The sequence below is a fragment of the Pelophylax lessonae genome, assembly GCF_965119305.1.
Source record: "Pelophylax lessonae genome assembly, chromosome: 1".
Lineage (NCBI taxonomy): Eukaryota > Metazoa > Chordata > Amphibia > Anura > Ranidae > Pelophylax > Pelophylax lessonae.
The window spans coordinates 398,783,139-398,796,560 of record NC_138768.1 but is presented as its reverse complement, the minus strand read 5'-3'; the positions used below and the strand labels follow the sequence as shown (position 1 = coordinate 398,796,560).

The 13,422-nt window shown below is 40.0% G+C and overlaps 1 protein-coding gene across 1 annotated transcript in view; it reads right to left on the bottom strand.

Moving 5' to 3' along the window:
- Positions 1-228: 228 nt before the first annotated feature.
- Positions 229-13,422, bottom strand: part of MOB3B (MOB kinase activator 3B) — a 178,830-nt gene continuing 165,636 nt past the window's right edge. The window contains exon 4 of the mRNA XM_082256279.1: positions 229-906. Within this exon, the coding sequence (XP_082112405.1) occupies positions 877-906 (30 nt within the window). The 3' untranslated portion in view covers positions 229-876. The remainder of the gene's footprint in view (positions 907-13,422) is intronic.

Sequence of the window (13,422 nt, the reverse complement as noted above, 5' to 3'; positions counted from 1 at the left end):
ATAAAATAAATAACCTGACAGGTTTTCTAATCCCTCGCCACTCTATCCAAAACTAAGAAAAAAAGTTTGCCTATGGTTGTATTTTAAGATAACTTTAGGCACCTCAGGCTATAAAGGCTTACCTTTAGCTAGCACAATTCATGATTATGACATGCTGCAAATCTTTTGTTATATACCATTCCAGATTTGCATTTGATTGACTATTGCCTTCCAAACCACACAGAGATGGACAATATGCTAGAAAGATTGCAAGAGGATCAGGGTTTCAATGTTTAAAAAAAAAACATTTAGTAAAAAACATGTGACTCTAGAATGAACCTGAGGCACTACAAGAACACGGAGAGCTTTTATTTCACTACATCTGTCCATTGTACCGTTAAAATCACACTAATGTTAGACGAACCCCTAAATTAAAAATTTAGAACTCCTTTATCCATATTTCCGAGATATAAAATTAATCCTTACTATTCCTTAATAAAAATCCAAAAAGTCCTGTAAGTAGTAAAAAGTGTTCTACATAAAATAGAAAGATGTAATTTGACATTAGTAAAAATCAGTTAATTAAAAATAGAATAAATTCATCTGCGAAACCCTGAAGTTTGGTTATGCGATGCAGCAACATTTTTGGGCATAATACAATATGATGTAGGTCTTGTCATGGGTCATCCATGGAGAGAGTGTGAAATGGTCCCACTATACCATCCACAGAGTCGTCTTAGCAGCAATTGTGGAGTCCAGAAACTGGGAGAGATCCAGGAATGGAAGAAGCTGTGTGCTTTTCAGTCCAGGTTGACAGTTACATTTAGGTCATCCACAGATTAATCATGTTATAATGAAGAAGCTGACAGTTCCTCTGACATTAGATGACATCATCCTTCACTGGCACATCCGCACTGTCATTTCTTTCTGTAATGTAATGAAAAAAAAAAAAAACAGAGGTTCAGGTTAAGGTTTCTATAGGTTGCAAGAGCAAATCATAGACACACAAAGGGTTTGATTTACTAAAACTGGAGATGCAAAATCTGGTGCAGCTCAAAACCAATCAGCTTCCAAGGTTTTTTGTTAAAGCTTAATTGAACAAGCTGAAGTTAGAAGCTGATTGGCTACCATGTACAGCCACACCAGATTTTGCTCTCTCTAGTTTTAGTAAATAAACCTCAAAGTACTATCAACATCCAATGAAGAACTGTTAGAACCCCTGTCAGGTGTTTATTGCTATCTGTGTCATTGCTTGGGGGATTTGCCCTTTTATTTGCCCTGGTAGCCATTGTCCCATGGACAGAAAGTGATGTAAAAGTCAAAATTTTACAGTTGTCTCCAGAGCAGAAGGTGAGCAGAAATCTTTCAATGGGAACATCGGTCACAACTAAGAAGGGATTTCTTCTTACATTTGGGCCTCTAGGACAGGAAGTAAAGAAAAATCTCCCCAACAAGACACAGCAGAAATAAAACCTGACAGGCATTTATTTAATTCTATACTCTATTACAAGCTATAAAAATGTTTTTGGCCATTGGGGAAGATATACTGTATTCCCAAATAAATACAATGTCTGTAATATCTCATCTCTGCACTTATGAAAGTGTCCCTTTAGGACCCAAATTCCAGTGGCCCCCTTTCCTCTACAGATGCCCCTATTTTAGGTCAGATGTATTCATTTTCTGCTATTCAGAAAAAAAAACAAAAAAAAAAACAAATGTGTGAATAAAGGCTTTGTGTTTTATGTCAGGTGTTACAAGTAAGGACTAAGGTTTTTATTGGCCTTGGAAAATCTCTAAAATCCCAGCAGTTATCATGAGAAATTTTCCAAGACACTGACAGCACTTTAAACATCATTTATTAAAATATATGCCTTTGAAATCAATAAGCTATACAACAAATGGTATATTTGGTTTGAAAAAACAAATGGAGAATGCAGTTTGAATGCTGTTGTCTTTTTTCAGTACATTCTGAAAAACATCCACTAGGTGGCAACAGAAGAACGATGAAACATCAGCAGAAGCTGTATACCAAACTCTTTGTTAATGGTTTTTTATTATGTTCTAAAATATATTATGCTTTAAGATGTATTTTGGCCATGTATGAATGTTAAAGTATTAGGCTGGCTTGGAGACATGTATACAGATAAAACCTGAAAGAATGTTCACGAACACAGTCTGTGAGCAAATGCAGAAAATATTAGATGCCTTATGTTTTTGAATGTCTCAAGCTAAAATAAAATGTTGTGTCAAGTCAAGTAAAGGGACTAAAGCTGCCCACAGACATGCATGGTCTGCTTGTGTAGGCACATCGTGACCACTCTCAGGACAGGTTGTCTACAGTACAGTTGAATCAGAAGTTTTAGATCATTGATAACATTGTTTCATGTAACTTTTTATATCAGGCATTGATTTATCCCAAAAAAAGTGACTCCAGTGCAATCATGTGCACCTGGAAACGTGGAAATGAGATGGGTCGATTGTAGTCTTAGACAACACATAGTTAGAAAAAATAATACACGCACTATGAGTGACAACTGTCAAAAAAAAAGGATTAGACCCAGTTTTAATTTTCACCTTCCCAGCCCAGCCTTTCTTCCTTCCTTGAGCTATTTTGTTCTCCTTCTGCTTTCTTTTAGGTGAACTAAATTGTCATTGCCCTGTTGATGGAAACACTCTAAAAAAAGTAAAAGGTGTGTCCAATAATGATAGAAGTCTGGTTAATAAAATGAAAAAAAAAAACAGAACATCTGATACTTGAGGAGGACTTTGTGGAATTTTCAGAAACCTGGTTTTACAGCTTACATGACTGGCTTGCGACTATCTGAAGATACACTCTATTTCAGAGGGAAAGGGTAGGTAGAAGGGGAAAAGGTGTGCCTGTATGCCAAGAGTAATTTGATAAGAGAATATGAGAAATTACCAACAAGACTAATGACAAGGTGGAAGCTGCAAAGGGATGAAACAAATGGTAAATTCTGGGTGCATGCTATAGGCCCCCTAACTTTAACGATGAGGAGACCCATCTTCTTTTACAGCTAGAAATGGCGGGGAGGCAGGGGAATATTATAATCATAAGGGGCTTAACAGAAATGGTACCAACAAATTGGTGAAAAGCAAATGTGGTACCAATATTCGCAAAAAAAAAAAAAAGGCCAAAAAGTATATACCTGGAAACTAAAGACCAGTCAGCCTAAGATCAATAGTATGCAAACTATTGGAAAGAATAAGGGACCATATACAAGAATCTTCTGGTGAAAATAGTATCAATTGTAATAACTAACATGGAACAGATGAAGGCCTGTGGATGCAGTGCATTGTGAGTTTGCTAAGGCATTTGGTTACAGCACCACCTGCATTTGATACAGTACCAGAATCACTGTGGATCACTTTTAGAGGCCACTGGGAGACTACACTGCCTGCTGTATCACATAAAAGCCTGCACCACCTTAATCAAATGCTGCACTTCCTTCAGGGGTCTAATGAGGAAATTGGCAGATTCTGCATCCGTTTAGACATGATTTCCTTTGGGGAGTATCTCACCATACGTGAGATTTCTGTTGCAGCGGATGCTTAAAATCTAACTTGCATCTTACTGCAGACTTCTCAGTAAGCCAATAACACAATCAGGAAACGACATATCTGGGGGGGGGGGGGGGGTGTTCTGTACACCATTTGTATATTACATATTGCATGTTACAGTAAATTACAGCACTGTAGATTGAAAGAAAATGTAGTTTTTTAATAACATTTCATTACAAATCAGACTTGTTTAGCAATTGTATGTGTTATATTTATTATTTGCTATTTATTTTCCCTACAAAAGCATAGTTACTCTTTAAGGATGGGTGGAAAAACCACAGGTCAGTCACCCCCCCCGGCCACAAGTGTAAATAAGCCCATTTCAGGACAAGTGTTATCAGCCCCAGCTGAGGCTTCCAGGCCAGTTTTGGAAGCCGTCATCACTCATTTTCTGGGAGTGGTGCAAACCATTCTGAGCACATCCTATTTTATGATATTGCACAGGATGGCTTCTCCTAGAACTTGCACTGTTCCTGGGTGTTGGGCTGTGCCAGCGTTAGATAGGAGCCTCAGCTGTGGAAGATAACAGCCGTGCAGAGGTTCATTTTAATTACTAAATTAAGACAGACGCTTTTGAGCACAGCATTCAGTAATGGGCAACAACTAGAAAACAAATCTTTATGGAACTGGCATTCACAATGACAAACTGGCAGACAGCTTTTTAATGGCTCGCCGTATAACCACAGCACTTAGGAAGTGGTATTAAAACATTAATACTCTCATGCATTAGTGTTAATAAATGTTCAGTGTGTAGCGCAGTCCGCATCTGAATGTCTGTAATCATGTCGTCCTCTACTCCCACACTTTTCAGAAGCGCCAAATCTCTTCTTGCCAGCCCATCTTGCATGCTGCTTTTTTATTCCTCATTAAATTGACTGATAGAAGCCCAATAGTTCTGCAGTCGGCTGTGCAGTTTTAGAGCTCTCTTTGATCTCCAGTTTCTTCAAGCATGCAGTGAATTATGACTGCAGTGATAAGCACTTAACACAGAACTGAGTGGCTGGGTTGCACAACACATAACTTAAAGCAGCATGCCTCCATTATATTTCTGTTCACTTCTCCAGAAACTGCCTACTTGTCAGAATGAGGGAAATGACTGTAAGAGAACGTGTCTGGTCATACATGATTAAAAGTCTCTTTTGATACTTGCAATAATGAACCTCATGTATAAAAACTAGAGGGAAGAAATATTTCCAGCATTTCCTATTGCAACTAATTCTATTCCTAGCTGCCATTTATCTCTAGCTGGACGGAGTACTACTCTTTTAATAAATATTATATATATATATATATATATATATATATAAAAACACATATTAAAATTGTGTCCTTCTCAACATTGCGGAAGTTTTATTTTGACAGAAGACTATTAACTACATATGGTTGCACCCCACTGCTTAACAACTATAGACACAAGTACTTCTGTTACTAATGGAAACAAAAAAGAAGAAGAATGGGTGTAGAAAGAAGAATGGGTGTAGAACAAACATTAACACTTCCTGGGTTTAACCAAATGACTTTTTTTGTATAATACACACACAATCTCACAAAAGTGAGTACACCCCTCACATTTTTGTAAATATTTTATTATATCTTTTCATGTGACAACACTGAAGAAATGACACTTTGCTACAATGTAAAGTAGTGAGTGTACATCTTGTATAGGGCCCCTTTCACACAACGTCAGTTGTTATCCGTTTTTCATCCGTTGTCATCTGTTTTTACATAGAGATGCATTGATGTCCGTTTTTCATCCGTCAACGGATGGATGAAAAATGGACAAATGGACAGCGTGTGTGAAAGGGGCCTAACAGTGTAAATTTGCTGTCCCCTCAAAATAACTCAACACAGCCATTAATGTGTCTAAACCGCTGGCAACAAAAGTAAGTATGCCCCCAAGTTAAAATGTCCAAATGGACACTGACTGGTTTTCAGACCCCCCCCCCCCCCAATACAGTAGAACTGCACGTTTTAGAGTGGCTTTGATTGTGGGCAGCCTAAGGCACACCTGTGCAATAATCATGCTGTCTAATCAGCATCTTGATATGTCGCACCTGTGAGGTGGATGGATTATCTCGGCAAAGGAGAAGTGCTCACTAACACAGATTTAGACAGATTTGTGAACAATAGTTGAGAGGAATAAGCATTTCGTGTACAAAGAAAAAGTCTTAGATCTTTGGAGAAAAATCGCAAGAGCAGCCTAAAAACATCAAACGAGGATATAGTACGCAACCGGATAAAATTACAAGGTTTGTATACCAATGCTAGAAGCCTGGCCAACAAGATGGGAGAGTTGGAGCTGCTAATGTATGAGGAGGACTTAGATTTTGCTTGTATGTCAGTGTAAATTTGCTGTCCCCTCAAAATAACTCAACATGCAGCCATTAATGTCTAAGGGGCCTTAGATCTTTGAGTTCAGCTCATGAAAAATGGGGCCAAAAACAAAAAAGTGTTACAGATATATTATATATATATATATATATATATATATAGAAGTCCAGAGAGATTGCTAAACATAACATTCTTTTATTTAGAAAAAAAAACAAGATAAGACAGGTATCCACTGACATGTTTGTCTTATCTTGATTTTTTTTTCTAAATAATAGAATTTTATGTGCAGCAATCTCTCTGGACTTTGTACTATATATGGCCGTGGGACGGCCTGATTGCTTTGCAAAGGATTGCCATTGTACTGTTCCCCTCATCCGATTTGGGGATATATACACATGCGCACACACACATAGACACACAGTATAAATATATACACACACAAACACTATATTGTCAAAAGTATTGGGATGTCCACCTTTACATGCACATGAACTTTAATGGCATTCCAGTCTTAGTCTGTAGGGTTCAATGCTGAGCTGGCCCACACTCTGAAGCTATAACAGCTTCAACTCTTCTGGGAAAGCTGTCCACGAGGTTTAGGAGTGTGTCTATGGGGATGTTTGACCATTCTTCCAGAAGCGCATTTGTGAGGTCAGGCACTGGATGAGAAGGCCTGGATCGCAGGCACCACTCTAATTTATCCCAAATGTGTTCTATTGGGTTGAGGTCAGGGCTCTGAGCAGGCCAGTCAAATTCCTCTACCCCAAACTCGCTCATCCATGCCTTTATGGACCTTGCTTTGTGCACTGGTCCAAATCATTTGGTGGAGGGGGGATTATGGCGTGGGGTTGTTTTTCAGGTGTTGGGCTTGGCCATTTAGTTCCAGTGGAGGGAAATCTTTTAAGGCGTCAGCATACCAAGACATTTTGGACAATTTTGGTGGAGGAACTTGACTGGCCTGTACAGAGTCCTGACCTCATCCCGATAAAAAGCCTTTGGGATGAATTAGAGCGGAGACTGCGAGCCAGGCCTTCTTGTCCACATCAGTGCCAGACCTCATAGATGTGCTTCTGGCAGAATGGTCAAACATTCCCATAGACACACTCCTAAACCTTGTGGACAGCCTTCCCAGAAGAGTTGAAGCTGTTATAGCTTTAAAGTGTGGGCCAGCTCAATATTAAACCCTACGGACTAAGACTGGGACGGCATTAGAGTTCATGTGAGTGTAAAGGCAGGGGTCCCAATACTTTTGGTTTTATATATATATATATATATATATATATATATACATATACATATATACATATACATACACACACACATATTCTGCAGTTCAGTTTCAACAGTTAAATGTATTGTATATACAAGCTATGTATGTACAACAAGTTCTAATTTACGCTCTCTCTGTAAAGTAGTACTTTGTGAAACCTCATCTTCACTCTTTCGAAGTACATATAAGTCTTCGTATGAGAAACAGATGTATATTATCCACAATAAGCATAGCGATAACAGAAGATAGAAGCAGATTACAATGAACCTACTGAAATGTTTCCGACTCACACAATTATGAGACAATAAACGTTTCATTTTCCTTCCTACATCTCTGTGGGCAACTCTGCTGCATTCCAAGACTCTGTGGGACTTAGATCAACCATAAAATGGGTTTTGTGTAGATGTGTGTGATAACTAAATGAGCACATTCCAAATTAGCTTAAGCTGGATCTCAAAAGCACCAGCTAAGAACATAAAGAAAATACAAGAAAATAGCATGGCAATATAACATAATCAAGTGTCATGCTGTTTTTGCCGTTTTGATGTTCTGCTCATTTGCCTATATTGTATGTATATGATGTATATTTAAAAAAAATGTAAAAAAATCCTGATGTGCTTTCCAAAATTAAGCTTTTCTTTGTCAATACATATAGTTAATAGTAAATCCCCTCTCCCCTTGCAGGATATGTTGACCTTTCCTCCTTCCAGTCATGCTTTATTTACCCATAAATACCAGGGGGGAGGGGGGGGAACTTTGTGTAAGCTCCAAACTGACTTACTGGAGCTCACACAGGACTATGGCCCCTTCCCAAACCTAATGTTACCGTCTGAACTAACCAGTAGACCCTTAGCATGGTAACATTGAGAGGAAGGCAATGAGCCATATGCCCACCTTTGCTGCACAAAATTGCCAGGTATCTCAGTTTGCTCCTGGTGGCAAAAGGTAGTGGAGTGGGAGCGAAGTAAAAGCGCATACATGCTGCAGGGGAAAATGGGGGGGGGGGGTAAAGTGCCCCATGCACTTTAAGGCCTCCTGCACACAGAGATAATAATTTACTGATGTCTTTACTCTGAATCTTGTTCACAGAACAATTTTGAGTAAAATGTTTCATAAAGACTGTGCGTAAAAGCACATCAACTTGCACATGCATATACATGTGTGACAAGTGTTCACCGTCACTGGGAGTGAAAGACAGATAATTAATGGTTTGAATTGCTTCAGATGGGACAGTAATATTTGTCAGCAATATCTTCATATAGAAATATGAAGATTTATTCCCCCTTTACACTGGGAGACTTAGACTGTTATAGACCATTGCCATGAAGTCTGACTCCTAAATAATGTGTGTATTCCATGTGCTTGTCTGTGAGAGAGACACACAGACTGTCATTGGCAGACTTGTCCTATTGTCTGTTTTGAGATGGAATGTGTATTGTGTTAAAGCCTACCTGTCCCATTGTTAAATGTTAATGACCTCACATTGTTCTGTCCAGATGGCCAGCTAATTAGTTCAGGTTAATTCTGTTTCTGTATACAACTTCATCTGCATATGATAATGTAATCCTTCAACCCCTGACCTGTGTGTAGTAATTTGATGAGGAGGGGGATGTGCTTATGTGTGTATAAATTGAGTGTGTGTCTGTTCAATAAACAGTCTGTTTTTACCCCTTCAGGAAGTCTCGACTCATGTTTGGGGGAACCTGCTACAAGGGATTGCTATGCTCTTTATACTCCCTTGGATAATCACTAAGCTTTTGTAAGAGCTTGTTCCTGTTTCACTCTCTGGGGAAAGAGAGGTTCCCCCACTGGAACCTGGAGCCATGTCGTAGGTCCAGGGTGGGTAGGAGGCAGCGAGACCCCAACCAAACTGCAGCGGTTCCTGGGGTCTGAGGCGGTTATGGTGTCTGTTGGGAGTGCTTGGAGCCCTCAGGAAGCACTAGGCGCATCCGTCAACGGAGGTACGCAGTCGGGCGCCGGTTGATCCCTTAAAACATGCATAAAATAATTCTTCTTTCTGTTCTAGTTGTCATTACAGCAATATGCATACGTATACACACATACTGTATGTGCGTAAATTACTGCAATCAAACGTAAAATTGTATTTATTTTTTTTACAGCTAAGCATTAATCACGGTTATACTGATCGTTATGCAGCTGTGTGCAATGTTCCACAGACTACAATGCAACTGTGTTCAGATCAGTAAAAAAAACTAAAAGGAATTTCAGGATTCCATTTCCATTTTATTCTATTTATTTAATGTAAGTATTTAATGAAAAACGGTAAATCTCGGCTATGCGCCATATGCAGAAAACAAATTTTTGAACATGTTCATCATCTATGCACATAGAAGTTTAAAATCAGGGTAACAGTGGGAGTGACTGCACTGGTTGCTTAAATTGGTGGATGCTGACTGTTATCAGTTATCTCTCCAATATACAGTTCCTCTAGTTTTATATTGCATATGTGGAGTTAGCCAAGCAGTGTTCAGGCACGTTTCTATAATATACAGGTGCATCTTAGGTGCAAATTAGAATATCATCAAAAAGATCATTTATTTCAGTAATTCAATTCAAAAAGCGAAACTCATATTATATAGATTCATTACACACAGAGTGATATAATTCAAGCATTTCTTTCTTTTAATTTTGATGGCTTACAGCTAGTGAAAACCCATAATCCAGTATCTCAGAAAATTAGAACATTGTGAAAAAGTACAATATTGTAGACTCATGGACTCACACTCTAATCAGCCAAATACCTAAAAACACCTGTACAGGTTTCCTAAACCTTTAAATGGTCTCTCAGTCTGGTTCAGTAGAATACATAATCACGGGAAAGACTGTTGGCTTGACAGTTGTCCAGAAGACAGTCATTGACACCCTCCACAAGGAGGGTAAGTCACAAAAAGTCACTGCAGCAGTGGGGCGTGGCTCGGAGAGGCGGAGATGTGAGGACGTGTGTCTGAAGAGCTCCCGCATGTCCCTCTCCTAGACCGGCATGGTACAAGAATTAAACCGGCATGCAAACAAGCAACTGGGCAAGGACGCGCCCGGTGACCCGCTCAGCCAGTGAACGCTCTGCGGTAGAACGCCGCCAGGTGCAGAGGAGATCGGGAGACATCCAGCAATACTTTCCACAGCAGACAGCTGGGACCTCCGACCCTAAGATGGCGGCTGCACGTGGCGGAACTCAGACCAAACAGAGTCTTCAGAGTACACAGGTTGTACAGGTTGTACAGGCTACAGATAATACCGGAAAAATGACGGACAAAGACATACAGGCGCCAGCGGTAATTGCTGAAGAGAGCAGGGAATCGACTGGAAACCATCAGAGATTAGAAAGCCCAGAAATTAAGGAGCTACTGAAAGCATTACCTACGAAATCGGAGATAGAAGCACTGATCATGCGGATCGAAGAGACACACCGACGGGACATGCAGGAACTTCGTGCTGATATGACCCAGCTCTCCAGTAAGGTCAGTGCAAAAGCAATGGAAGTTACAACAGTGAAAGACCAAGTGACAGAGGTCAGGAAAACCACAGAGACACTTTCAGATACACTGATCAATATGCAGTTACATATTGAAGACCTAGAAGACAGAAGTCGCAGGGGAAACCTGAAGCTGAGGGGGCTACCAGAGACAGAGGGTGAGGACCTACAGGAGAAGGTGAGGGATATTTTTCTCAAAGTATTAGCCCCGGTCTCACAAGCACAGACAATGGCGCACATAGATATAGACAGAGTCCATAGAGTGGCAGGGCCCAGATTTGTGGACCCCAGCAGACCACAGGACATCATATGTAAAGTACATTATTATGCGCAAAAAGAGGAGATTCTCCGTAAAGCCTGGGATTTAGGCTCAATTGAATGTGAGGGCGCTAAAATCAAAATTCTCCCAGACCTGTCTAGAACTACACTTTACAGAAGAGCATTACTGCGTCCGGTGTTAGAAAGAGCGAAGCAGCAAGGATTCAAATACAGATGGGGATACCCACTAGCAGTAACTTTTTTCAAAGAAAAAGAATCATTTATGCTCCGAACCCCAGCAGACCTGCCTGATCTATTTGAGTTTCTGAGAGTGGAAACAGTACAGGTGGAGAACTGGCTAACAATTTCCCCTAGGACAATGGGACAGTCCTATGGGAGACCGCGGGATAAACCCAATGGAAGAAGATAAAGAGTCCTAAATGTGAAAAGCACCGATGTATAAGAGTCTGGGGGGGAGAGAGGGAGGGATAAGACTTTGGAGGGCGCTTCTTTGTTAAGGGGGAAGGGGTATGAATCGTTTTTCCCTCTTTTCCTTTTTTTTTTTGAAGGCTCTATATCTATAGGACAGTTGAGGGGGAGGGAGGAAGGGGAAATTTGGTAAATATGTATACATGTATGAAATGGGAAACGTTTATGGAAGAATATTCTGTGTCCCCCCCCCCCCCCTATTTTTTTTTTTTTTTCTTTCCCCCTTTTTTTTTTTTTTTTAGAAGGAGGTATATACCTCCGTAGTGGGTATAGAATGGAGTTGGCGATGGGGGTCCCTCAATCTCCCTTACTGATCCCTCCTGGAAAAACCTTTTTATTTTATTTATTTATTTTTTCTCACAGACACAAACACGAATGAAGTGGGTTTTTTTCTTTTTTTTTTTGGTGACACCATCTTTTTTCTGATTATATGTGGGGCTTTTTCCCCCTTTTTTTTGTTGTTCGGTTGGTTTTTTTTTTTTTTTTTTTTTATATATTTATTTTTTTTCTTTTTACACAATGATTAGATAATATACACATGAAGAAAGTGGGAGGAGAAATGAGGTAGTGAGGTAGTGAAAGGGAAGTAATTTCACAGTTTAAAATCACGACCCTAGGAATAGTGTCGATATCACTTTGTTTTTTTTATGATTGCACACACTAAGACCATAATTTTTGGTCCTTAAAGAGGGTGAGGTTAAGGTGAAGACGAAGGGACTCCCCTCCCCCTTTTTTTTTTTTTTGCCAAGAATATAGGTTCAGGGGGCAAAGAACAGCATGGCCCCCTTTTTTTTCTTTTTTTCTCTTCTTCTGGATGAAGACCATATATGTTTCCGTGGCTCCCCCTCTCCCTTCCTTTTTTTTTTTTTTTTTTAGGGGAATACACTAACAATACTACCGGCATTAACTATCACATGTGAATGATGCCAGTAAGCGGAGTGCTGGAGAGAGGGAGGGGGTAGGGAAAGAGGAAGAAAGGGGAAATATTTTTTCCTTTTTTTTTTTTCTTGAGACGAAGCAGAGAGGGAATACTATGTACCAATGCCACCCTCTAGATAATATGTTTATAAGTAAAATAGAGATGTTCTGGAGCAATAATGCTAGGAGATATTGCTGAGAAAGGGCAGATACGGGGGATAGGTTCGGCAAAACCTCTTTTTCCATTCAGGTTTTTTCCCCCTTTTTTTTTTTGGAAGAAGATCTAGCCCCTCTGTCCCCTCTTCTCTCCCCCCTCCTCCCTCCGCTCCCTTGGGGGGCGGTGGGGGGGGCGGAGACTAGGGACGGGATAAATATGTGAAAGTATTACAATTGTATGCCTGATAGACTAAGGAAATAGGACGTGCCGGGGCAGGGAGAGGGAGGGGAGTGCCTCAACTCTCTGACCTATTCCAGCCAGTGCCCCACATAGGAATTTGCTCAAGAACCAATAACAATTGGATGAGCAACTTAGCGTAAAGCTTATTAGGGATCTCTTTATAATAAAGAGGTCAAGGGTGGGAAGCTCCCTTTTTCTTTATCCCCCCTTTTTTTTTTTTTTTTTCTTTTCTCTCCCTCCTTCTTATCTTTTGGTCTTGGTAATGGAGACCGTACGAATAGTATCAGTAAATGCAAAAGGTCTTAACACTCCAGAGAAAAGGAGAATCTTGTTAGATGACTTGAAAAGATTAAGGGTTGACATTGCCATGATACAGGAGACACATTTCCGTGAGGATAAGTGTCCTAAATTGGGTAATGTCTACTTTCCTACAGTATACCATTCCACGAACTCAGAATCAAGGTCGAGGGGCGTGTCCATCCTCGTCTCGAGAAACTTACCATGGAAATGTATACAGATTCTGAATGACCCAAATGGGCGGTTTCTGTTTATAAAAGGGAACATACAGGAAACGGAGGTTACATTGGCTAACTTATATGTCCCAAATTTACAACAAGACATTTTCCTGAGGGGAAGTATGGACAAACTCAACAACTTTAGAGAGGGACAACTAATAATAGGGGGAGACTTGAATATCCCTTTGATCCC